The 24,566-nt window shown below is 39.6% G+C and overlaps 1 protein-coding gene across 1 annotated transcript in view; it reads left to right on the top strand.

Moving 5' to 3' along the window:
• The window catches only part of CUBN (cubilin), a 155,117-nt gene that overhangs the window by 118,595 nt on the left and 11,956 nt on the right, over positions 1-24,566 (top strand). The window contains exons 57-63 of the mRNA XM_005228854.4: positions 1,284-1,509; positions 3,574-3,761; positions 6,074-6,230; positions 7,748-7,897; positions 15,612-15,812; positions 18,019-18,148; positions 19,059-19,276. Of these exons, the coding sequence (XP_005228911.3) occupies positions 1,284-1,509; positions 3,574-3,761; positions 6,074-6,230; positions 7,748-7,897; positions 15,612-15,812; positions 18,019-18,148; positions 19,059-19,276 (1,270 nt within the window). The remainder of the gene's footprint in view (positions 1-1,283; positions 1,510-3,573; positions 3,762-6,073; positions 6,231-7,747; positions 7,898-15,611; positions 15,813-18,018; positions 18,149-19,058; positions 19,277-24,566) is intronic.

Genomic DNA, 24,566 nt, shown 5'->3' with positions numbered 1-24,566 from the left:
TTCACTTACTGAATTATTTGACTGATCCTTTGGAGACAGGTTCAATCAATGATATTTGTGGTCCAGATAAGAAAAATAATCTGAAAAGCAATTTCATAAAAAACACATTGGAGATTTTCATATGTAATGTCTTTCACTAATTTCCCTATCATGTTTTCCTTATTTACAACTACAAAGGTGTTTTTTAGAAATACAGACCCATAGGTCGAATTATTCTACTGCATGATATTCTGACCACTGCCTAGATACTTCAGGGAATACAGGATTATTTTAGTGGAACACAAAATTTCTGTTTATTTCACAAATTTGTTTAAAGCAGAACTAATCTTAATCAGATGGAACTTTTAAAAGAACTTCGAGTAGCAGCCCCCTCTGTGAAGGCAGACAAACTTTTTCCAGTGTAAGCTGCAAGTTTTTTTTTACTGGTAGAGTTCTGAACTGAAACCATTTGAGCTAAATTTGTATTTGGTCTTTGCCTCAGGCAGAGTTCTTTTGGAAATGAATACACACACAAGTTACAGGAAGAAGTACTATGTATTTGCTAAACTTTTCCACAACGATGCCAATCCTAGAACTGGTAAAAAAAATCTTACGGAAAGAGGGCCAGGCAGTCATTAGTGTACATTAATATTTCAACATCAACAAATCCAGGAATCTACTGGATCATCAATCTAAGTCTTTTAAACTGGAAATCCCACCCATGTGCATATCACTCCAAGGACAAGCAGCATCAGTGTGGGAGGGAGACAGGGTCAGAAGCTGCCTGCCCAGCCCAGGCTATTTATGTGATGTATCTGGGGCCACAGGAACCAACCATGCAACTGTTTCTCTCAGATTTAATGGAAACTAGCATTATTTTTAGCAATTGTTAAGTATTCTGACTCAAAATAATAGGAAGAAAACAATCCAAGGCTTTCTGCTTACATAGCTACTTATATTTGACAGTGCAACTTCAGATTTCATGACCAGAAACCTGCGCATATTCAAGACCCTTTTGAAGCACATACTTAGCTTCAAACATACGGTTAAGTCCCAATAATGCCAGTTTTGAACCTGTGTGTTCCTCTTCCATTTCTGTCTTCATGCTAAGTAGTTGCTGTTACTTACAGTGGCAAGGCTCCAAACAATACTTGCAGGAAAGGATCGAGGTGAAGTGAGGGTCAGATTTCTGAGCATACCGAGAAATCATGCTAGAATGGCTATGGGATCTGGCTGGAACTGCTCTAACCTCTCCTCTGGTGTGGCTGGTGTTAGCTCCTGAATGCCACTTTTGTGTGTTGCAGCTTGCTTTTACAGCCTTCCACGTCGAAAATCATTCGCTTTGTAAGTGGGACTCTGTTACAGTCCTGAATGGTGGCTCTCCTGGGTCTCCTGTCATAGGAAAGTATTGTGGAAACACATCCCCTGGGACTATTCAGTCTGGTTCCAACAAGCTAGTTGTCATCTTCAACTCTGATCACTCAATTCAAGGAGGTGGCTTTTATGCAACATGGACAGCAGAATCTCTAGGTAAGAGAAAAAAATACTGATTTTATCAGGTCTAACATAGCAGTACATCATGCCTACACAGCACTTTCAATCACAAAATGAAATAGGATTCCTCTTCTTTAATTAAGTTTGCATTAAAGAACGAAAGAAATACATGCCAACATCTTCAGCATTCTTGAGAGAAACCAGCACTAAAAAAGTCAAGTATTAAACCAGTGTTGTCTGATCTCACACAATTAAATCAAATTTGGACTGATTTTGTACTTCTTAAGCCTCCCACTGGCAGTTTCTTGATGTCTGCAAACTGATACTATGCCCATTATCTTCCCAGCAGTGGTATCTATTGTCGGTGACTATAAGACATTTCATTTCTTGAATAAGAATTGTTTCACAGTTTGACTTGGTTTAAACACTTTAAAACTGGAAAAGGGTCAGTTCTCAATAGAGTTCTCAACAGAGAGGCTTTGAGAACAAAGAGCACATGTGACAACAGCCTAAAACTCTTGCACTTTAGTGGAGATGTTGGTATGTCTTTGAAGTTGGTACACATCCAGGATTGAATTGGTACATTTAAAAAAGTTCATCTTCCCTGTGTTGAAATTATCATCTCTCTGGATTTAAAAAAAAAAAAAAAAAAAAAGGTAGCTCACCATTTCCACGCTGTCCTTCAGGAGGTGACTAAAGGCAAGTGTAGATATGCTGGTTGGTGGCAGGGCAGAATTCATTGTGCCTTCCTACCTCAGTACAGAGCTGGCAGTATTTTCCCTAGTGTCACCTCCATCTGCAAACCTTCTGGCTGATGCTGATCAGCTTTCCATCAGTTAATAATCTAGCAGTAGTCACACAGTCAGTTGATGGGGTGTCGTCTTAAAAATATCACTAGTCTGTGCTTGTGTGAATATACACTGTCACCTAAGCAGGTTTTTTGACGCTTCCCTGTTGTCACTGAGATTTCATGTGCAAGGAGGGCCATCTTCAATGATGTAGTGTAGATTAGCATACATGTGCAATGTGTAGTCAGTATTTTCTCTGTGAAAAGAGATTTCTTTTTTGTGTACCTGGTTTCCTTTCAGCTTTCTTCTCATTTGTCCACTGAGAATCTCTGGGTTCACGTTTGTGCGACCAAAACTTGGCCCCGTATCCTTCTAAACACAATTACTTTTTCTAACATAGAAGAATGAAAAACAAAGTCTTCCTTTTAAAGATAATACATATTTTTTAATTGAGAGGAAAAAAAAGTAGAATGTTACAAACCTTTCTTTGCTCTTTATTCATCCTTTCACTAGATCGTCTCTGAAATAATAATGGGTTGCTAGTACTGTACACATAGCCCTAGTAAATTATTCTTGGCATGGTATTTGCGAGTATGTTTCAAATTAACTAGACTTATTATGTATGAGAACATGAGCTGCCACTGAGCCATGACCACCTATTCCCCCTTATAAATGAATCTGTTAACAATTTTTAAAGGCATGTTTTTCAGCCCTCTCCATAATCCCACTGAGATCCACAGGGCTCCCTGAGCTGGAGGAGAAGTCACCATTTAGCCCTGGGTGAACAGATGTGCCTTGGGTAGATTCACATGTGGAACTGCAATATTCGCATGTTGCAGAATGAGAAAAAAAAAGGATTCAGCAGTAGATTGAGCTTTTTTCCCTCGGGGGGAGTTCTGAATGGCTGTCAGTCATGATGTGCATCCTGTGGGATGTGGGAAGGAGCCTGCACAGTCTCAGAAGCAGCTTCTTGTTGATGTATCTCTGACCCTTACTCTCTCTTTGAGCAACACACACTTGTATTTGTCAGCAGTATATAGACGGACTACAGCAAAAGGGTATGAACTGGCAAGAAGGAGCTTGTGAAGAAGAAAAAGTGAAATACAAAGAAAGGCCTTCTCTAGAGTGTACCTACCTCCTTGCTGCAGGGGTGGGAGAAAGAAAATTAATTAAAAGAGGGGTAAATGAAGTTTGGATGGGTGTCAGGGTTTTCCTGTCTTGCTCTTGAAGCCACAGAAGCAAGCAGCCATTCAAAGCTGACACCAACGGGAAATATTTGAACATTTCTCCTGCCTATTACTATTTTTTCCAGGGTGTGGTGGAATCATTCATTCAGATAATGGTATGATCAAGTCTCCTCATTGGCCTCAAAACTTTCCCGTGAACACCAGATGCACATGGACCATCATTACACATGAAAGCAAACACTTGGAGATGAACTTCCACAGTAACTTCCAGATTCCAGATACCAATGGAAGTTGCCAGAGCAGTTATGTGAAGGTAAAATAATTGTTGGTGTTAGATGAGCAGAGCACTGCTTTAAGAAGACACAATTCCAGAATACTTTATTTTCAACCATCACGGTTAGGATTGTCAAGGCACAAAATTCAGGAAATACAAACAAGTCCTTGTACCAATACAGTCAATTTTCTGTGTGCCTTGAGAGCTGGCTTGTATATATCTTTAATTTTTATCAGTTCTTGAGGTTCCACTTCCAGCAGGGTCCTATCACCCTATATGCTCCCCCAAATATGAAAAATATAAAAAAAGTACATATGACTCCAAAACCAGGATATAATGAGAAAATACAGTGTAATGAAAAGTCCTTTTCAATTACTCCAGTGAGTAAAAAAACAGGAATGTAACACTATAATTTCACAAAAATTCTTTATATAACTATATAAACTGTCCAAGTTGCATTAATCCTTCCTTTTTTAATCTCAGAAAACAAAGATAGCATTATTATCTTTCATAGGTTGTCAAGAGCCGCTTGTTTTCAAAGCAATCGAATGGAGTGGACATGCTTTGAATTTTTCAGGGTCCTTTTTTTTTCTCAGGCATTTGGCATATGTTCAGTGGTTTTGTGCTCATTTTCTCCACAGCAGTACAACTCCCACTTGAAAAAAAAGGGCAAATGTAATTAGACAACATGTAGGAAGACCTGAGCAGCTGTACACCTGATCTATACCTACTAATTCTGATCTATACCTACTAATGTACAAACCACAGTTACACTCATTTTTTAAGGCTGTGGAAAAAAAACACCTAATAGATTTATCTTTTCATAGCCTGCTCCACCGATTAATTGATGTAGTATGTAATGATAAATTTCACTAACATGGAAGTCTTAATGCCACTCAGTAAAGGTCCTTTAATTTCAGATTTCTAAACCGTTCTGAATGACATAGTCAAAACTATGTCAACTGGAGATTTTCTCCATAGAGAAAAATCTGAAATTTTTGGTGATGTCCATCCCCAGTTCTGAATGTCCAATTTGAGATGTATGAAGGTGTCTGGATATGAAAAAGTGTGGAACAGGTGCAACTTTCTTCCATTTATTCTGAGCAGCCAAAAAAAGGGAATCCAAAATCAACAGTGACTTCACAAAATCTTGGCCATGCCAGTTTATATTAATCCTTTGAGCATCCATTGCCTCAGATACCTGGCCAGATGAATGAGGTGATTAATATGTCCACACTTACACACTAACCCTTGGATAACCCTTTCTAGAATGGTTGCTTAGAGCAACCACAATTTCATGTGGTTGTTCTAGTACCACTAGACTTCTTTTGAACCCATTATTTTAAACATTATATATAATATATTTTTGGTATAAGGTACCAGTAAAAAACCTGTTCCAACACACTGATGAAAAATAAATTTATTATTAAAGTAAATATATTTTTCTTAAAGCAGACATTTTAATCCTTGGCAGTAAACATTCTGATTCAGGAAATTATTTAAGCACTCAGAAACATCAAACATTTATGCCTGTGTTTTATTTACATGTGTGTTGAAATTCAGTGCTTAAACTGTGAGCTTCAAGTACATGTTTAAGTGATTACCTGAAGAGGGTTTCACTTAAATACCTACCTAAACCTGCACGTGCTTCTTGCATGCATGGTTTGATTAAACTTAAATTGGCTATTGGTACAGCTGAAGTAGTATTTTTTAAGAATTGTCTGTTTCTTTATTATATTTTCTGTGAATTATATTATTTTGTTAACTCTGAGTGATTTGATACTTGTCATTGAACAAGTGAATACAACTAACGAAAATGGGAGTAATTTTTTATTAGCAAAACTAGATATTAGGGATCCAGATCTTCCAGTTTGATGCCTCTATATTAACCTAGCATGACAGCTTTGGGTTTTGTTGACTTATGAATAATGTAAGGATTGCATTTAATAATTCATTGCTACACAGACATTCATAGTCATAGGGTGTATGGAGATAAGTTCGCAGAGACAAAATGGAGGTAGTAATGATGTGCATAAAATGTTTTTCTCTGGTTTCCTGGACCTGATTTACATGTGCTTTATTATCAGCAGTGGTTTGAGCAAATGACATCCAGATGCCCTTCAGAGGGCTCTGGCAACCTAAGTTATTCACTGTGATTCACTCCTTGGAGAAGTTGTCTCCGCTGATTGTAGAGTGAATGGAGAGTGATTAGCTCCAGTTTAGATCTCTAAGATTCAGTGAGATGAATCCTACCCTAAGTCTATGGAAAGAACAATTGCATATGCAATTCCTGGTGGGTTCCCACAAACGGCTTTGAAAGCACTAAACCATTTCTGATCTGGGCTTGTCAGGTGTGGAGAGGAAATGAAGAAGCAGCAACAGCTTTGTTAACCATGGGATGTGGAAGTTCAGCTCCTGGTCCTGTTGTTGCTCCAAACAATGTGGTAACTACAGTATTTCAATCTCAGGATGCTCCCGGGCAAGGTTTCTCTGCATCTTTCATAAGCAGTAAGTAATATTAAAGCCAGATGGCTGCTCTGTTGGTCCATTTTGGAGTAGTTTGATAAGTGTGTAGCAATTCAGAACTCAGTCCAACAAGGCATTGAAGCCTCTGCCCAGGTTTTGAAACCAAGAGTTTCCTTACTGAATGCAATGGAGCTACTGTGTGCTCCAGTATTGGACTTGCCAAAGATCCTCAATGCATCTATAACTTCGTAGTTATTCTTAACCACTTTTGCCTTTCCGGTCTGCCAAAAAAAAAAAAAAAAAGAATAGCCTATAAAATTTAAGAATTTGTTTCTCCATAGTTAAAATACTTGGAAGCTAAAGCTATCATCTTTTTAAAAATTAAAAAGGATCAGTTCCTCCTTTAGAATTTTTATCCCTATTCTTTCCAAGGCACATGCTGAAACTGTGGTAATTTCTCTTGTGTATGGTATAGCCCATGCCCTTCACATAAACTGCTCTCAGGAGAAGAAATGACTACCTGCTCAGGCCTTTGCTTTGCTTTGTTGTATTTGCATTTCATATAGCTCAAGTGGCATTTCTTGGTTGGGCCTCTTCATTTCTTTAATCGTGGCATCTGCTTGGGAAAGTCAAACCCACCAGAAGTGTAGGAGGTGATGCTCAATTGTTGTCTGTTGTTCAGGATGTTTTTGTAGAATGCTGCCAAAGGAAACCACTTTCCCTTCACTGGATTCAGATTAAAACAGTGAGAAATTAAGTGCTTAGAGGAAGACACCACTGGAATTTACGGAATTCTGAATGGAAACTGCTTTTGTTTTTATAATGTCTGAACTAGTGTTGTCAGTACCAACTAACAACCTCTTAGTGGAGACAATCACAGGCTTCATATGCCTGCTGCTAATCTTATACCAGCGTTTCACTATGCACTGCACTCCTTTAAGCCTGTAGCTTAAAATAAAGAGAAACCCCAAGGCCATGCAAGTCATTAGGATCAGAAGGAGCTCCATTAAATGAGCAGTTCTGTGTGCTTGAGAAGCTCAGGATGGCAAACCTTTCCTGCCTCTGCTTATAGCAAAGCAACCCAGAAATGCCCTACAGCAGCCTGTATCCTCCTGGCTGTCAGGCATGAAGCAAGAATGGTACCACTTGGGCTAAAATGGGTGTTTTCAAATGAGGCTAAACTGCTGATGTGTACCATTAACACCCCATCCAACTCAGCTAAATTTATATGTACAAAGGGATTTTGAAACGTGCAGGCTCCAAACCCATAAGAATGCAGTGCTGTGTCCTCATCAGTGGGCTGAGGAGCTATGGCCTGGTTTGTCCAAGACACTCCAAGATACTGTGTGAGGTTGTAGGTGGGAAGGGTCTGTGTTTCCCAAAACCACTGCTGTGTTTGTGTGCAAGACCTACTTTTGCCATCATGATATATACTACTCTCCCTGATTTTTTGTCCAGCCTCTTAGGGTGAGGTAAGGTCCTTGTGCATATTACTGGTTTTGTCACTGCAAAACTGGAATGATGTTATCACCTGGATTATGTCTTCTTTATGTTTGCAGGATGTGGAGTAAATTTCACCAGCCCAGCAGGTCGTATCGTCTCTCCTAACTACCCTAGTCAGTATGATAACAACCTGAACTGCAGTTATATCATAGACCAGGGACCACAGTCACTGGTGATCCTCGAGTTTGAGACTTTCCACTTGGAAGGTAACTAGTTCTTCACAATTTCACTACATACTGTGAAGTATAGCTTCTTTCTTGAAAACATACAAATCATCTATCATGGAAAAAGGTTGATGGTTTAATTTGCTGGTCTATTCTGAAAAACATTTACAGAAAACATTTTACAGGTATAGTTTCCAGGGTTCAGTTTTGCATCACTGAAGAGTGAAGCTAGATCTCACCTGCTGAATATCTTGCAGCAATGAAGTCGGGAATTTGCCAGGTGGTTGGAGTATAAGAGTGACTGTGGCCAATTTGGGTCTTTGCTTCTGTGGGGTTTTTTGCCATTGAGCCTTACAATCTTTTTGACCTTAGGCCAGCTGTTTTTCTTTTCAGTGCTTCTGTTTCCTTAACTGATAAAATAGATACACCTTTACTCAGGTGTTTTACAAGGATGTACAAACATATACATGTGAAACTACATGGAAGACTACAGTAACTGAAAACGTAGAAAAGTTGTTACATTGTATACACCGATGAACAAAAGTCCCTCTTGAGATTGTCCAGTTCAGCAAAAATTAGCCAAGAAATAATATGTTTAATATCATGGTCTCATTGGTGTGAATGGTAAAACTTGCCCAACTTTGATAGGGTCAAATTTGTATGGGTGTAGATGTAATGTTAACACAAAGGAATCAGTATCTCCAGACTACTTGGGTGGTGGCATCCTGTATTTTGAGGCCATCTTAATTTGGTTCCTGTGAAGTCACCTAGACTAAGAGATTTTTAAGTAATTTGTTATTAAACTGGGGTGCATAATTTGAATTTTTCTTAAGACCAAAGAATAATGTCAAATAGGATTCTTTTATTGTCTTTTTAAGTTTTCAAACTGTTTAGAATTCAAAAGTATTCTGGTCCAAACTTAATTTAGGTCTGAGACAAAGATTTGATTTGATTATGATTTTATCTGAAGCATTTTTTTCTTCCCCTAAGACAAACTGCTACTATACGTTTTTGTTTTTTTTTAAAAAAAAATAAATGTAAACCAGAGAAATTACGTTAAGTTCTTCATCTAGAGGACATTATTATTCAGGAGACACACAAAACATTAGGCTGAATCAGATGATGCCAATTTTGACACCTCTACGAGTACATTACTGATCTGTATTCTGTTTGTGCATTCAGTTAAATGGATTCAAGCTTTTATAATCAAGAAGGTCAAAGCAAAGAGGTAAGTGATACAGACATAATAATAAACACAGAGCTAAATAAATACTAAAGATATTCTCCTTCTTGTAGGGCAGTTTGCTGCTTTACTGTTATAGGCTTCTTTAGGCTACACAAACTAAAAGTCCTCAATCACATGAAAGAGCTGTGGATATAAGCTAAAGGACATTTGATTCTAAAAGAGGAAGTATGACACTCCTTCAGTAGTTGATTATTAGTGTTTTTTCAAAAAATCTTAAAATACAACCCTGTAGCAATGAGAAGTTGTCTGGGCTTAAATTGGAAAGAAGATTGAAAAGTTCAGAAATTACATGAAAACTTAAATGTGAGGTATGCAAATAAATACAAGAAAGACATAGAGGTGCTGGAGCATGTCCAGAGAAGGGCAACAAAGCTGGTGAAGGGTCTAGAGAACAGGTCTTAGGAGAAGTGGCTGAGGGAACTGGGGTTGCTTAGCCTGGAGAGGAGGAGGTTCAGGGGAGACCTTATTGCTCTCTGCAACTACCTGAGAGGAGGTTGTAGGCAGTGGGGATTGGTCTCTTCTCCCAGATACAAGTGGTAAGACAAGGAGGAATGACCTCAGTTTGCTCCGGGGGAAGTTTAGATGGATATTAGGAAAAATTTATTTGCTGAAAGGGTGGTGAAGGATTGGAACAAGCTGCCCAGGGAGGTGGCTGAGTCATCATCCCTGGAGGTGTTTAAAAGACGTGTAGATGTGGCACTTAGGGACACGATTTAGTGGTGGACTTGGCAGTGCTAGGTTAATGGTTGAACTCGATGATCTTAAGAGTCTTTTCTAACCTAAACTATTGTATGATTCTATGATCTTATAAACTATCGTGCAAAAGTGAAAACTTACTCTTCAGTCTCACTGAGTATGTTTAGCACATGTGCCTAAGGGTTTCAAGCGTGAACTCCCTTAGTTCTTTTGAAAAGGCACAACAACTTGTGGCAGCATCTGTTAAAAACATTTACAGCTATTCCATATGCAAGGAAGCATTGCACCTGATTAAGATTGTTGCCGAGTGTGGCCTTTAAAATTTTAACCATTTAGTACAGATATTCTGGACTGGCTTTTTAAAGTTTAGTTACATGTCCAATTAACATAACTTACTACCTATTTGACCTTTCAAAAGAAATCCAATTGTTGTTTTTTTCATGGTTGTTTAGTAATGAAATGAAGTATTTAAAATAATGCCTGTAAGGCATACATATCTCATTGACATTAACTGGTTGATATATCTTTTCCAGAAAATTAGAAGGCAGAAAGTAATTGCCTGTAGTGCAGAGACACAGTGGTACAAAATTGAATGACTTCATGGGTTTGTCACGGATCTCTGCTATAGAGTAGTTATGTTTTCAATTATGATGAGACGCCTGCTCTGATTATAAAGAACAACTCCAAATGAGGCCATTAACCCACAGCAGTGATATAATGTCAGTATCTGAAATGAAATGAATATGACATGCATGTACTTAATATTAAATCTCTATTAAGCCCTAAATATAGCAAGTAACAGAGCAAGAAAGAACTGCATTTGTTGATTTTGTGATCATAATTCAATCTAAATTGGCTGCTTCATGATAGGTAGAAAAATTGGTTTTATCAGACTTTGAGCCTCTGAAAATAGACACCTAATTTAGGTTATCATCTAGATTTATCTCCTCCTATAGTGAAGAGAAAAAGTTCTTTAAACTCAAAACCAGATGTGTTGTACAGGTGGAATGAAATGCCTTCTGAAGTCCCCCATCACCCTCTTTACCATTGACTATTACAAGAAGAAGTAGACAATAACTTACACAAGATACTTAAGATTTGGGCAGCAAAACATAGGCAAGATTAACCCTATGAATAGAATTTAGCTTAGTCTCTGATTTACTTGCAGCCTGAAGAATGTTGCATCCTGTGCAAAACTGAATATAGTTATAGAACCTCTCTTATGATTTGCCTGTTTCACTTGCTTCTTGCAGTACCACCTGCATTGTTGTGTTTGGTTATTTTATAATAATGAAATTATTATAACAAATGAGTGGTGGACTTGGTAGTGCTAAATTAATGGTTGGACTCGATGGTCTTAAAGGTCTTTTCCAACCTAAACAATTCTATGATTCTATGATTCTAAATCTGTCCTCCCTCCTTGGATTAGCGGTCTACACAAATCTAACATACTAAAGTAATAAACAAAGCTTATTTATCTATCTTAGTAAACTTACTAGCTAAGAAATAATTAATCACATCCATCTTTTGGTCATAAGCTTTATTCAGATGAATGTCCCTACAAATACACCTCTAGGACAGCTATGACAGTGCATTATTAAATGGCTGTAATACTCTTCAAGTATGAATGTAACATCCAATAAAATCTGAGTTCCAAATCATGGAAAATTAGGGGAAATGGCTGTGGGGGAGGAAGCAGTCAGAAACTCATGTTGTTTATGCGGGGGAATGCTATGTCTGGGGCTCCAATCATAAGGGGGACTAGTCAGTTTCCAAATCCTCCGCCTCCTGCAATACCTGCTTTTAGAATTCTGTAGTATTTATACTCTGTCCATACAAAATAACCGTATTTGTGTTGATACCATGTCAGCCTGAAAAATGTTCTAATAATTTGTTTATTTCTCCTTTTTTTTTCTAAACATGCAACTGTAATTTTGCAATCTAGGATAGGGTCACTGCTTCATTTTGGAATTTTTTTTATCTGATTTCTCAGTTGTTTCTAGGCAATTCAGAAAGTAGCCAAGTTTTGCAATAGGTTATTTTGAAAGAGGAGATATATAGAGATATGCATATATGAAAGACTTGGAATTCCTTGCTTTCAAAATAGTATCTTGTGCTATGGAGCTGGTTAATGTATTGCATAGGATTATATATACGCATATTACTTTACATTAGTAAGTACTAATTGCATTACCATTTATAGCAGAAACTACAGTTGTGAACCAAAAGCTCATTATTTTAAGTTTTACAAACTTTAAATGAAAAGACAGGTTCTGCCTCAATACAAAATGAAATAGAATCTATGGCTATAGACAGAAAGATGGAAAGAGGACATTGTTATTAGTGATCAGATAGTTAGAGACCCAAGTTTGGTCAAAGTTTTTATGCAGGCATCATATCAAATAAATGATTTGATGGAGAGTAATGAGACTGGACAGAAATTTCTGCTAATTGGAAGGAAGACAGCACAAAGCATATTTCAAACTGTAATGTAAGGGCAACTGAAGCTCTTACTATGTGAACTTTGGAGACATGAGTCAATGTGTCAAAAGCTGACCGGTACCAAGAGATGATTATTTAAATAGAGTGCAGATAGATAACAAAAGGCCCTGAAAGCAAATACACACAGCAATTCAAAGAAAAAGGATTCATAACATCAGGCCAAATAATTGATCTCTTGAGCAGAATTTGGAAGAAATACTGTTAAGGCTAGAGGAACGAATGGTACAGTATCTATCTTGGAAAAATTACTGTTTCTTGGGTGAGAGTCATAGCTATGTGAAGGATGGGGAAGAGTTTATATTAAAGATAATAAATGGAAAAAATTGACAATATTTAGATCTAGCCTGGATGTGAAAACCTAGAGAGAACAAAATCATGGACATGGACCTAGTGAGAGCAGGCAAAATGGTGAGGCATAAATAAAGAGGATGGAATGGAAGACTTGGCGGGGGGGCAGCGGGGCTCTCCTGTTGAATGGTTTTGTTGAGAGACAGAAATAAGATTTTAGGCTGAACAGAAAGAGGCCTGGAGGTAGGAAGTACACTTACGGGGTCATCAGCACAGAGATAGTAGTTGCATCTGTCCTTGCAAATGAGATTATACAGAGCTAATATGGAGATAGAGAAAGACAGGAGAGAAGATGTTTCATTGAATCCTCATGGATGAATCGGAAGAGAGAATACAGTAATACCAGAAGGATGAGCAAAAGCTCTTAGTAGACAAGATTTTATGAAGAAAAACAGCGACAGCTATGTGGAAAGTGCCTGTCAGCTCAAAGAGGATGTGGGTCTGACATCTGGCTAAGAAAAGATCTCTGGAGACTCATGAAAAGCTGCTTCATTGTAGTGCAAGGGACAGAACTTGGTCTAGAAAAGATCTAAGATGATAGAATTAGAGGAAATAAACTACAGAGGAGAATCGCTGATGATGTGCTGAGTATGTGTAGAGGCTGGAAGTATGGCATGAGGAGACAGAACAGAAGAGGCTGAGGCTGGGCATTATTTACATAATAATGCATTTAGTATGATGAGGCATTAAGGAAAGTGTAAACAAGAGAATAAGTTATAGGATAGAGATCATTTAATCATCAGTCCTGCCAGAATTCATGGGTCATAAATGATATTTGCCTGAAAAATGAGGATCCAAAGACTTTTGCTCACAATTCTACATCAGCCATTTTATTCTTCCCAGTGCAGCAGTTCAAAACAACTTGTGGTGGGTATTGTGGACCTTTGCTTTGCTGAGAAATCTGTTTCACTTCATGCCTTTCTCCAAAGTCTTTTCAGGAAAGGACCTGAATTGCTTTCTCAATTTTTTTCCATTCTGAAATAGCACTTGTGTCTGTTTCTTCCCCCCTGTTTTTTTGTATTTAAAAGTGTATTATGCTCTTTAATTGAATCACACTGTCAAGTATTCTCATAATAGGGTAAGACATGAAGAATATTTTTATTAATTATTTTATTAACAGTATAATCAGGTATCTGATGTGGCTGATTGTTTTTGGCTTAGTTACTCTTGTTAGAGTCAGACAAACACCATATTTCCCTATTGCCATAATTGTAAAACACGTTAGAATACTTTGTCTTCATTGAGAGAGAAGGACTTTTAAAATGAAAACTCCAGAGAGGATCTAAAATATACCTGACTGCTGGGATCACCCTGCTGTTCTTGTGAAACAGAGTTATCACTCCATTCCTATTTGTCATCCTGTTCAATATGAGTCATCCTGTTTCCTGCAACACTAGGAAGCAGCTTGTTTTGACTGGACAGTCTGCAGGAGTCACTCTGCTGCAACAGTAGGCTCAGCATCTCTCCTGTTAAATTTAGTTAATTCTTTATTAATCCTTTGCAGTTTCCTTAACTGCCCCATTGTTGCTAACAGATTGCTGAACATGATAACTTAACCTCAACAAACATGTGACACCCCAGCTTCCATTTTGCTTGTAAATGATGAAGACGAAGACAAAGAAGACATCAGGTTGTTCTACAAGCATAACAACTAACGAAGCTCATTTTTCAGTAGATGTGTACTATGTTTTTCACTGACAGCATTCATCCAGCTTTCTTGTATAACCCATGTGGCTCCCTTCTCACTTCCACACGATACCAACCTCTCTGGCTTCCACCATACATGCCTTGGTGGTACCACTCTGGGTACCACCAACTTCTCCCCATGCTTGTGGCTCCCAGCTGGACAGGGAGGCGGTGACATGGCTCTGAGCTCCCAGGGTGCCGATGGCTGGTGCTTGGCAGGTCTCTGCCTAAACTCACAGCCTTACACTGAAAGCACAGCTTGTCCTTCTTTGGTGACATTTCCCTGGCATGCTAACTCAGCTGCTGACCTTCATTAAACTTACATGAGCTTAATGTATTATGAGACTTCTTGTCTCAGTCAAATATGTTTGCGAATGGTGAGGTGGCTAGGAAGTCAGGAAGGGCAGGGAATCGAGAGATGATGTCTTCTCCAGAAACCTAATTGCAAATGAGAAACTGGAAACCAATAGGAGAAAATAGTAGAACAGTACATTCCCCATTTCTATGGTTTTTGGTTCTTCTGAATGGGCCGCTTTTCACTCAACCTACTATCTGCACTGATTTGCCCCATAAAGCAGATTGCTCTTGAAAATCATTGGGTGTTTTCCTATGGCTCAGTCATCTCCAGATGTCCACTGACTGCCGCAGTTACAGCATTTCAGTGGCAAACTGCAAGATTGAATTTTTTTTTTTAGTCTTCTGAGTCAACCTGAAGAATCTGGTTTTAGGTACTCCAGAGTTTGAGGGAATTGAGAAAGAAGTCAGCTCTGAAACATGTTAGTGTATGAACTGTTTATTTGTTTTCCAAAATTCTCACTTTTAGTGATTTGAAATTCCCTGCACTGACTGCTGACTTCTGCATTAGGGGAAAGAAATACCAGGGAGTTGGCTGCCTGTAACAAAGGGTATGTTGCTTTGACCTGCAGAGGCAAGCCATGCTTTTGTTAGGTCCTCTCATCTCCTCATAGATGGTGTTTCCTCATCCCATGAACTCAAGGGGCCTGGAGCCTTTTCCAGATGATAGGATGTGTTGAATGAGACCAGTCTGATGTTTTATATACAAGACATATATATATGTCTGCCGTTTTCTGCCTCAGTTTTTCTGCATGTTATAAAATCGACAGTTGCTTCCTCAGCAAGCAAATGAGATCCTGATATCCTGGAATGGAAAGTAATATAAAATTTAATTCTTATCCTGCGTGAGGTCTATATACTTGCAGCTCAGTAGATCACAAGGAAAATACACTGCTAACACTTCTGCATTATATGTCCACACAGCCCCAGCACTCTTGAGCAGAATTTGTCTTTATGATGGATTAAGCATCTTCCGTGGGACGAGGGTTACCCCACATCCTCTCATCACGCTCTGTGGTAATCAGCTCCCTGCCCCGGTCAGTGTCTTTGGACCTACGCTGCTCAACTTCTACACTGACTCCCACGTTGCAGGCTTTGGATTCCAGGCGAGATACACAACAGTTGGTGAGTAGCCACTGTCCTGTTCTTTAGGTTTTAGATGGTAGGAATGCTCCAGCTGGATAATGGTTTGGTGTAGGAAATGTACCTCATTTGGGGAATAACTTAGATGGGTGTAGATGGTTCGTATTCCCTCTGCACTTGCCAAAGAGAGCTCTCAGAAACAGGACATGGGGCTGCTTGGTGTGTGTTGTCACTGGCCGATGTGTTATCTCACAACTTTCATTTCAAGACTCTACATTGGACCAAGTCAGGAACTGAAACACTTCTTTGCTGTATAAAACAAATGCAGCTCATTTGGGCGGCGTAGGGGTTTGGTTGGTTGGTTGGATGGTTTTTTTTACAATGTTTAAGGAGAAACCTGTTTATTTAACTGAGTTAATTTAAAAGATTTTATCATATACAGGAGAATGGTCTGATTCTCAGTTACACTAAAACTACGTTATTAAAAATGGGAACCAAAACAGGATCTTTAAATGGATCCAGCTATATGCCTCCATTTGATGACCCTCTTGCAGTGCCAGGTATTAGTAAAAATAAAAGTCGGGATCTAGATACATTTTTATTCTTTAATAAATATTTTCACCTAAACTTTTTGTCATTCACATGAAATGTGTTTTGTTTTAAAGAGGAAATACATATTAGAAAAAGAAGTTTCCAACTGAGTTTAGAATTTACATGAAATATAAATACCCTAAAGGATTAATCTTCTTTTCAGAACCTGTTTTAGTATTTTCTAGGTTTAACTTGTAGAGACAGTACTTTGATTTAAGTCATCATTTTCTAACTGCAGAGAAAAATGTGAGTTCTTAACTTTGGTATTTCCCTTAGTGCATTCCTCATGTTTGAAGCCACAGCAAAAAGCATAAGGCTAAATTCTTTATATAAAATGAATGGCCTGATACAGATAAGACAGAGGGAATGGCACTGAGAAATGACAATGTGCAGTTACTCATGGAAAAGACCTTCATAACTCACTGAAGTCAGTTGCTGCTATCTGACTTGTGACTTCTGACATTTGAGAAAGATGACTGAAGCCTTATTAGCTTGTTGTTGTATACAAAGCAGATTCTAGCAATTAACATTCCTCTTCCCTCTAGTTGTACTGTTTGCTGAAAAAAAAATGAAAAATGCTTCCCCCTCCTAGTGCAGAATAATACTGTTTCTTTATCCTCCCAGCCCCTGTCCTTTATCTGCCAGTGCTCCCGGGGCCGCCAGCCTGAGCCGCTGGGCAGCCAGGGGCTCTGCATCCAGCAGCACCCTGTATGGGACTGCCTTTGTTAAGGTCGTGGCCTGGGCAATGGCATGTCCTTTAAAACATGAAAAGCTGTGTGTGGCTTTGAGCTGTTAATCAACAGGACGCAGGGAAATGTTTTTTGCTAAGTTAGGATTATAAAATAAAGGCTGAAGCTAACAATGGAGATTAAAGTTGGTTTTATAATAGTTCTTGTTCCCTCAAGCACTGAAGCTGGGAACAAACATTAGCCACATCCTGCCCTCATCAGCATCCGTGGTGTGAGAAGCCAAGCAGTTCACAGCTTGCTCAGCCAGAGAGCAAGTATGCAGTCCTCCAACTCAGCCACCCCCCACTGCTGGCAAGTCCCAGCACAGGGTGAAGTGCGGAACACTCCCCAGGGTCAGTGATACCTTGGGACTGCTCTCTGCCTTCCTGCACAGAACAAATGCTACAGCGATGCCCTAGCCCTGCCAGGAGGTGGAAGAATTATGAGGCTCTGTGAACAGTTATTTCAGAAAAGGCAGGGTCAGGGCTCAGTACAACTGTGGCTGCTTTTGTGTCGCTGCCAAACTTTCACAGGCTTCCATGGGGCCAGAGTTTGGGTGAAGGAATGTCTTTGCCCACACATCAGCCAGGTTTCTCTTGGCAAGCTAGAATGGGTGCAGAACTACTCCAGACACACCTTCATCACACTGCTGCATGGGGCACCTGCCCCATCCCACTGCTCCCTGGTCCTACTGCAGCAAAATTGAAATCAGGCTCAATTTTTTACTGCACAAAGATGGAGCCATTGACATTTGGTATGGATGAGTAACAACCTGTTACTTCCACCTTTAAAAGTTTTAGGCATACAGCAAAGACTGCTTCTAATTTATCAAGGACTTTCCTTATGGCTAAACTCCTGCAAGAATATGAGAATTAGGACCAAGCTAGTATTCAGACACTAATCACTCTTTTTTTCTGTTTCCCCTACAGCTTGTGGTGGCATTTTCAATGGCTCTGTTGGTGTTATCAGCAGTCCGGCCCATTCAGTTCTTGATTACCACAACAACATGAACTGTTCGTACTACATCACAGTTGGAAATGGCAAAGTAGTGGCCCTCAAGTATGTAATCCAAGTTCAGCTTGTTATTAAGGGGGAAGGGAGGTCTCTGACTCCAATTAAAGGCAGAAATTATTGACAATTTTCTATCTTTCCTTTTCCAAGGGGAAGCTGAACTAAAATGAGAAATGGCTACTGAAGGCACATTTATCAACCTCAGGCTCCCTTACATCTTTCTCTGTAACTTGTTCTGTGCAGAACATCACCAGAATTTTAACTTCCCAGTTTGGTTACCAAGAGGACTAAGAGATTTTAAAAATGCAGCTCATGCTTTAGTCAAATTCTTTCAGCCTTTGAGGAGTTACGAGACATCTATGAGTTTATATAAGAAAAAAATATTCTTTTAGAAGGCTGGTACTCACTTTGCAGATCAAGTATTATTATACCCACCCAGAAAGAGTATACTTCCGAGTGTGCTGTCTTGCCTAAAAGAGGGATATTGCTACCACAAAAAAAAAAAAGGATACATTCTTCTGTAATATATATGCTGATCATGAATTAAGAATTGAGAGGACATTTCCCAACTAAGGTGAAGACCCAGATGGTCTGCACTCTGATCCTGAATTTTATATGCCACTTGTGCCCGAAGAAATTGCAGCCTGAACAATCTGCAGAAGTGAGACAGGGTGTGTTTGCAAAGCGGAGGTGTGCTGCTTCACAGAAAGCTGAAGTGTGCTGACAGCTTGCCTTGCAAGAGACCCAGTGGGTGAAAGTCACAATTTCTTTGAGGGTGGTTGGCTGGAGTGTTTTGTCATGCAGCTAATAGTTCTGCTTGCTTGTTCCTGTAGAGAAATGTTTGTGTATGGCTTTGGCTACTGGTATTACTTGGGCCTTTCCTCAGGCACTAAAAACACGTGTAACACAGGAACAGAAATGAAAATGTGATACCTAAAGCTCCAAGTGTATTTTACAGATTCAACAGCTTCCAGCTCGAAATATCTCCCTCCTGCTACAAAGATTATGTGGCTGTATATGACGGCTCAGACACCCATGCTCCTCTCCTTGGGAAATTTTGTGGCTCAGAACTGCCTCCGAATATTAAGAGCTCCAGTAATAACTTGTTCCTGGTGTTTAACACTGACTTCTTTGGAGCAGACAGGGGATGGAAAGCATCTTTCAGAGAGACCTTAGGTAAGAGTGTTATCAGACTCATAACCCCAAGAATCTGCTGGTGAGTAATTTCCTTTGCTGAGAAGCAGTTATAGTCTCCCTCACTAGGGATGCTGGAAGCAGAAGAATGTTTCAGATTTGGCAGATACTGAGTGAGCTTATGGATCCCTGCATTCCAGCCTTGGTTCTGAACTGATTCCTTTTATTCTTTGCTAACCTCTTTCTGCCTCTCTGAAGCTACAGATATTTCTTGGGTGACTGAAGGCTTAGCAGCACCCAAAGGCCTCTCTTTTGGGGAAATCTGGCAATACCTGAAAATTCTCGTTCTTCTGCAGTCAAAGTTTGGTGGTGCGCTAAAGATGCCTCCTTTCCATCTATCCTCAATTTCCATTTCCTTGCAGTTCACCTCGCACGTTTTTAAAACCTGAAGTGTTAAGGTCAGTTAAGACTGGGGTCCCCCCCAAGGCACCACTGTGCTGACCTTTACTGGTTTGGAGGATCAGTCTGGTTAGCTGGCGATAACATAAATGGAATCACAGGAAGAAGGCACTGGATGTTAAATGTTTTGATAGACACAGGAATCAGGGGCATTGGCATAAAAAAAGGTTTAAACCCAGTAGTATATTTTTAAGATCAAGGTGTAAAAGGAGCTTTTAGACTTCTTATGTCTGATTTTTTGAGGGATGATAAGCAACAAATGATTATTACATGTAAATTGATTTCATGTCATCACAACTAGTTTCCTGTGTAATTAACTCAATGTTTTTGAGATCTAGAAAGAAGTAATTGTCCCGTTTACAAAGCTGGCACTCAGACAGTTCAGAATGAAAGGCCTTTGTGGCAGAACAAACGTAGTCTTCTGCTGAGTCATTGAATCCCCTCCCAATCCCCAGCCAGCAACTTTCTCATTTGATACAGTCCAAGAAAGTATTTACAGATAAGGAAAATAACTGGTTCTACAGGCTTTGCCAAGAAAAATATTCCCACAGAACCTCATGGTCATTACTATTGTTAACTCTTCCTTTGCTTCAGTCTAAGTAATTGCTACAAGAATTTTTAAGACCACTCTTGTGGACTGTTATTTCAAGTAATAATGTTGCTTCACATGTTGCTGTCTTTAAACCCTTAGGTATCAGTTGTCAGAGATATCCCACAGCCTGGCTTTGTGTTTCCAGGGTGAGATCATCAGGAACTCCCCAAGCTCTTGCTCTTCCTGTTGGCATACAGTCAATTTCTTTAGCCACTGCCTTTAAATTTATTTGTGCAACTTGCCAGAGATTCTTCTTAAGCACCAATGTAAAAGGAGCCAAGCTCTTCAAGTCAGTACCATGCCTGATAATTTCCTAGAGTGAGGAGAAGCCTGTTATGAATAAACTTTGGTAACAATTAGGCTAAGTGTCAGAGGGACATTTCTGCAGGCTCCCAAGGAAAGGGAGGTTGTGATGTTATAGGAGTTACTCAGGAGAAATGGAGTTACAAGTTGGAAAAGAAGGCCATGCAGAGTTGTGGGTTGTGTGACAAAGAGGCCATGGTGGTGAGATGCTTAATGGTAGGTCTTCTTTCTTGATTGTGCGAAGCAAGCCACAGGGACTAAACCACACAGCCAATAGGAGGGATCCTGACAGTCCCATGCTAGTACATAATGGCAAAAAAAGTAGAAAAGTATGTCATAAAAGGAAAACATGAGTCACAGTCCTATGTTTCGTTTGACTTGTCCAGTGAGACATCTTTGTACTATGCGGTCTGAGATCCTGCTTCAAATGAAAGAGAATAAAACCATGAAGATCTAAAAGCCTGTTATTCTAAATGGTGCTTTAGAGAAGCTCCCTCATGTCTGTCAAAAGATAAAACCCATGTGGTTTTGTAAGAGTACGAGTGCAATCGGATGACAATTAATAATGATAAATCTCTTGGATAAGGAAGATGGTATCTATAGAGAAACAAGAAGCTGCATTCTCTGTTGGATGACAATGAGAACATTATTCTGTAGATACCCTAGGGAAGTACAACTGGATAACATAATTATTGCAGTCTGTTTAATGTTGTGAGTGACCCTGTTTGTGTATTGGAAAGGAGCAAGCAGAAACAGTACACTTGTTTGTAGCAAACTAAACTATTTCCTTTCCTCACAAGCTCTTCCAGTTTCTTTCCTGATCAGGCCTCTCTCAGAGGTACTGCCAAAATCCAGGGTTATCCATTCTTTCTCTCTTGTGAAATCTGTTAGCAAGGAGGTCATCAGATAACCATTGTGGTGTCAGGGAAGACAGAAGATGAAGTAGGAAACTCACAGAAGCCTAGCAAGACTGACAGTAACCAGACATTCAAAGAGTTAAACCCTGAAATCTGTGTAGAAAAATATGCTCTGTTTTCATTAGAACAATTTCTTTCCATCACTGAATCCTGCACCCACTAGAATATTCAGAATCCCCCCAGTAGTCAGAAAAGGAGACTAACGAAGTATGAAATAGTATTAATTTAATGGTATGGCAACATCTCACCTGTTTTGGTCAAATATCTTTCCTTTCACCATGCTACTCTGTACGCTGTGCAGTATCGTGTTAAGTGCACATTCCACTAGCAATGTTCTCGTTCATAACTGACTCTGTGATGTGGTGCATTTGAGGCAGGAGAACATAATGGCCCTTAGTGCAGTTCAGAGCCTTTATAATTTCATTGTCTCTGCTGCTAAGTTTGGACACTTGCCGGCCTCATTTTTGGAGTCACTTGGACAACCACTGAGACACAGCTCTCAGGCTGAGCTAGTGAATGGGGCTGAGTGGGGGTTCCCAGCCTGCTCCAGGTGCTAGATTTGTAGGAAAAAAACTCACCTCAGTTACCACTGACCTTTTTTCTGCCTTTGTTTTCAGTCTGTAAAATGCGAATTATACCTCCTTTCCACAGCAAGCGTGTGCTTCTCTAGATGATCAATGAACGGATGAGGTAAATCAATATCAGCTTAAGGCATTTGATTACATGAAATATCTCTGTGAAAGAAGGAAAACTAAGATCTCTCCCCAAAGAATGAGGTCTGCGTGTACTAAGCTTGTGACTCAGCCAAAGACCTCCTAATTATCTCTCCAGCTCTAAGGGGAGACCTGAGCTTTTCAGCTGACCCTGGCTGGCAGGGGCAGAACCTGCACATACTTCTGCCATCCCTGCTGTGATAGCAGGGGCTTCGTACTTCAGTGATAAATGGAGCTTCTGAGTACTCCCATTCGGCAGTGGGGTGACCCTCTCACCCCAATTTGTGATCCCTTTGAGGCTTATGATAGAAAGGCTGAGAAGACGTGTAAGGGTTTGGGATTTTTTTCTCGTTTTTAAAGAGTCAGCAACGGCTGTGGGGAAATGTAGCTGTGACCTTATTAACAGCACATCATTCCTCCTTGGCAGCTCTCTGTGCTCGTGTACATAGCTCCGTTGCCTCAGTAATGAAAAATATATCACATCCTAAACCATCACAGAAGGATCTAGGGGTTTTCTGAAGTGCAGCTCGTTGAAGCTGTCTGAGGAAGCTGCGTGAATTTACGAGAAGCAAAGTGTTACACATGGTTAGATAAGTGGGTTGAGTCAGAAAGCTCTTCCTGAGCTTTCCTGCGTTTTCTTCACAAAATGCAGGCAAAACTGAAACAGCTGGGACAGCGGGGAAGGTGGGATGGAGGAGGGCAGGAATACTGCCTGCTTTTTCTCTATAGCCCTAAATTCTGCTGGACTTCAAGCTGTACCAGCCCCTTCCCCTCCCGTTTTTTACACTATCTGTTGTGAACATGGAGGATAATGTCACATTTATGCTTAGTAAAAGAGCAGTACGGTGTACCTGTATTAATACCAATGTTGTCCCTTGTTTGCATTACCTCTGGGCTTATCAAGCTCATGGGCTGCGATTCCACTGAGCCAGGCACTGCACAGGTAGAATAAAGCAACAAGCTGCTGTCACAAAGAGATTATGATTTAAACACAAGATGAAGAAAACCAGACGGTTGTAGACAGGCAAGAAGAATAGGGTGACAACAATGAGAAAACTAATGGTGTAGGCTCTAAGGCAGACAAAATGCCTCCAAAACCTTTGGCAACCATTAAGCTTTTGGAATTTGAAATTCCTTAAACACCCTGTCCTCTGCATTGTCCTCAGTTTCCCAGTTTTTTCCTCAAAAGATCCCTCTATCCTTTTTATTCAAATGAGCATTTCTGTTGAATGAATATTAATTGTTTTACATAAGAAAAAAAAACAATAAGCAAATAGAGTTCAGGAGAAAAATAGTTGGAAAAAGAAACCTGCTCTGATATACCAGAAAAATGCATTAATAGGTAATTTACATAAATAATCTAGTATGCATATTACAGAAATAGATGATAATCTATATGCTTTTCCTCCTGACAAAGTGATCTGTAACTTACCTGATAAATCACTCGCAGATATCTGCTTTCCCTTATTCTATTAGCTGTGTATTGAATTACTTATTTCCTGTTTGGAATTCAATACACTGGCTATCACTGATGGGTTTACTATTATGCTCTCCCCTAATGAAGTTAAAGTGTACTTTTAAAAAAAGGATCCAGTAAAATTTTCACAGCATTTTTATTCTATTTTATTTTATCAACAAAAAATTTGCCCAATATATATTTTATATATATATATACAATATAGTTCTAAGTCCAATTCTGCCCTGCAGACTGAAAGCTTGGCTCACTCTGTCGTCAGTTTCTAGGTGGGGGTTTTCAGCAGTGCTCAGCATGCACAACTGCTGTGGGGTTTTTTTGGATTGTTCAGAATTGCTGAACACCCTCCCCAGTTCTGAGTGGACAATATAAGGTGTAAAATACTGTTTTGGTTATTCTATTACATAGGTCAGGGTTAGGAGTTCTTGTCTGAGTCGTTTCTAAATTCTTAAACCAGCAGCAGTAATTCATTGCATTGATTTATGTAAATAAAGTTAGCACCTGCTGTAGGTGGCACCAGGCACCTCTACTGACAACAGCAGTTATGGCTTGTTAGGGGGGAAAGGACTCAGCACAGCTGAATCTCAGTTTTCCTGCAAACTTTTCTCCCTTCAACAAAAAAATCTTAGAGAAACATGTCCTTGACTTGGCATGTGAATGCTGTTGCATCTTCTCATTCCTTGGGAAAAGCAGTAGTGCCTGGCAGAGATTTCACAGCCCATTAGGACCAGTTTCCAGGAGTGCATCTCAAGATATCCAACCTGGACTTAGAACCTGATGCTGCAGGAGGTCTAGCTGAGAAGCAAATTGCCTGAAACTCACAAGTCTTCTCACAAAAATTTCTTTGGCCTTTTGGTTCACACGGTTTTTACCA

Source organism: Falco peregrinus, chromosome 5, assembly GCF_023634155.1.
Source record: "Falco peregrinus isolate bFalPer1 chromosome 5, bFalPer1.pri, whole genome shotgun sequence".
NCBI classification, from domain to species: Eukaryota; Metazoa; Chordata; class Aves; order Falconiformes; family Falconidae; genus Falco; species Falco peregrinus.
This window is presented reverse-complemented; position numbering and strand designations above follow the sequence as displayed.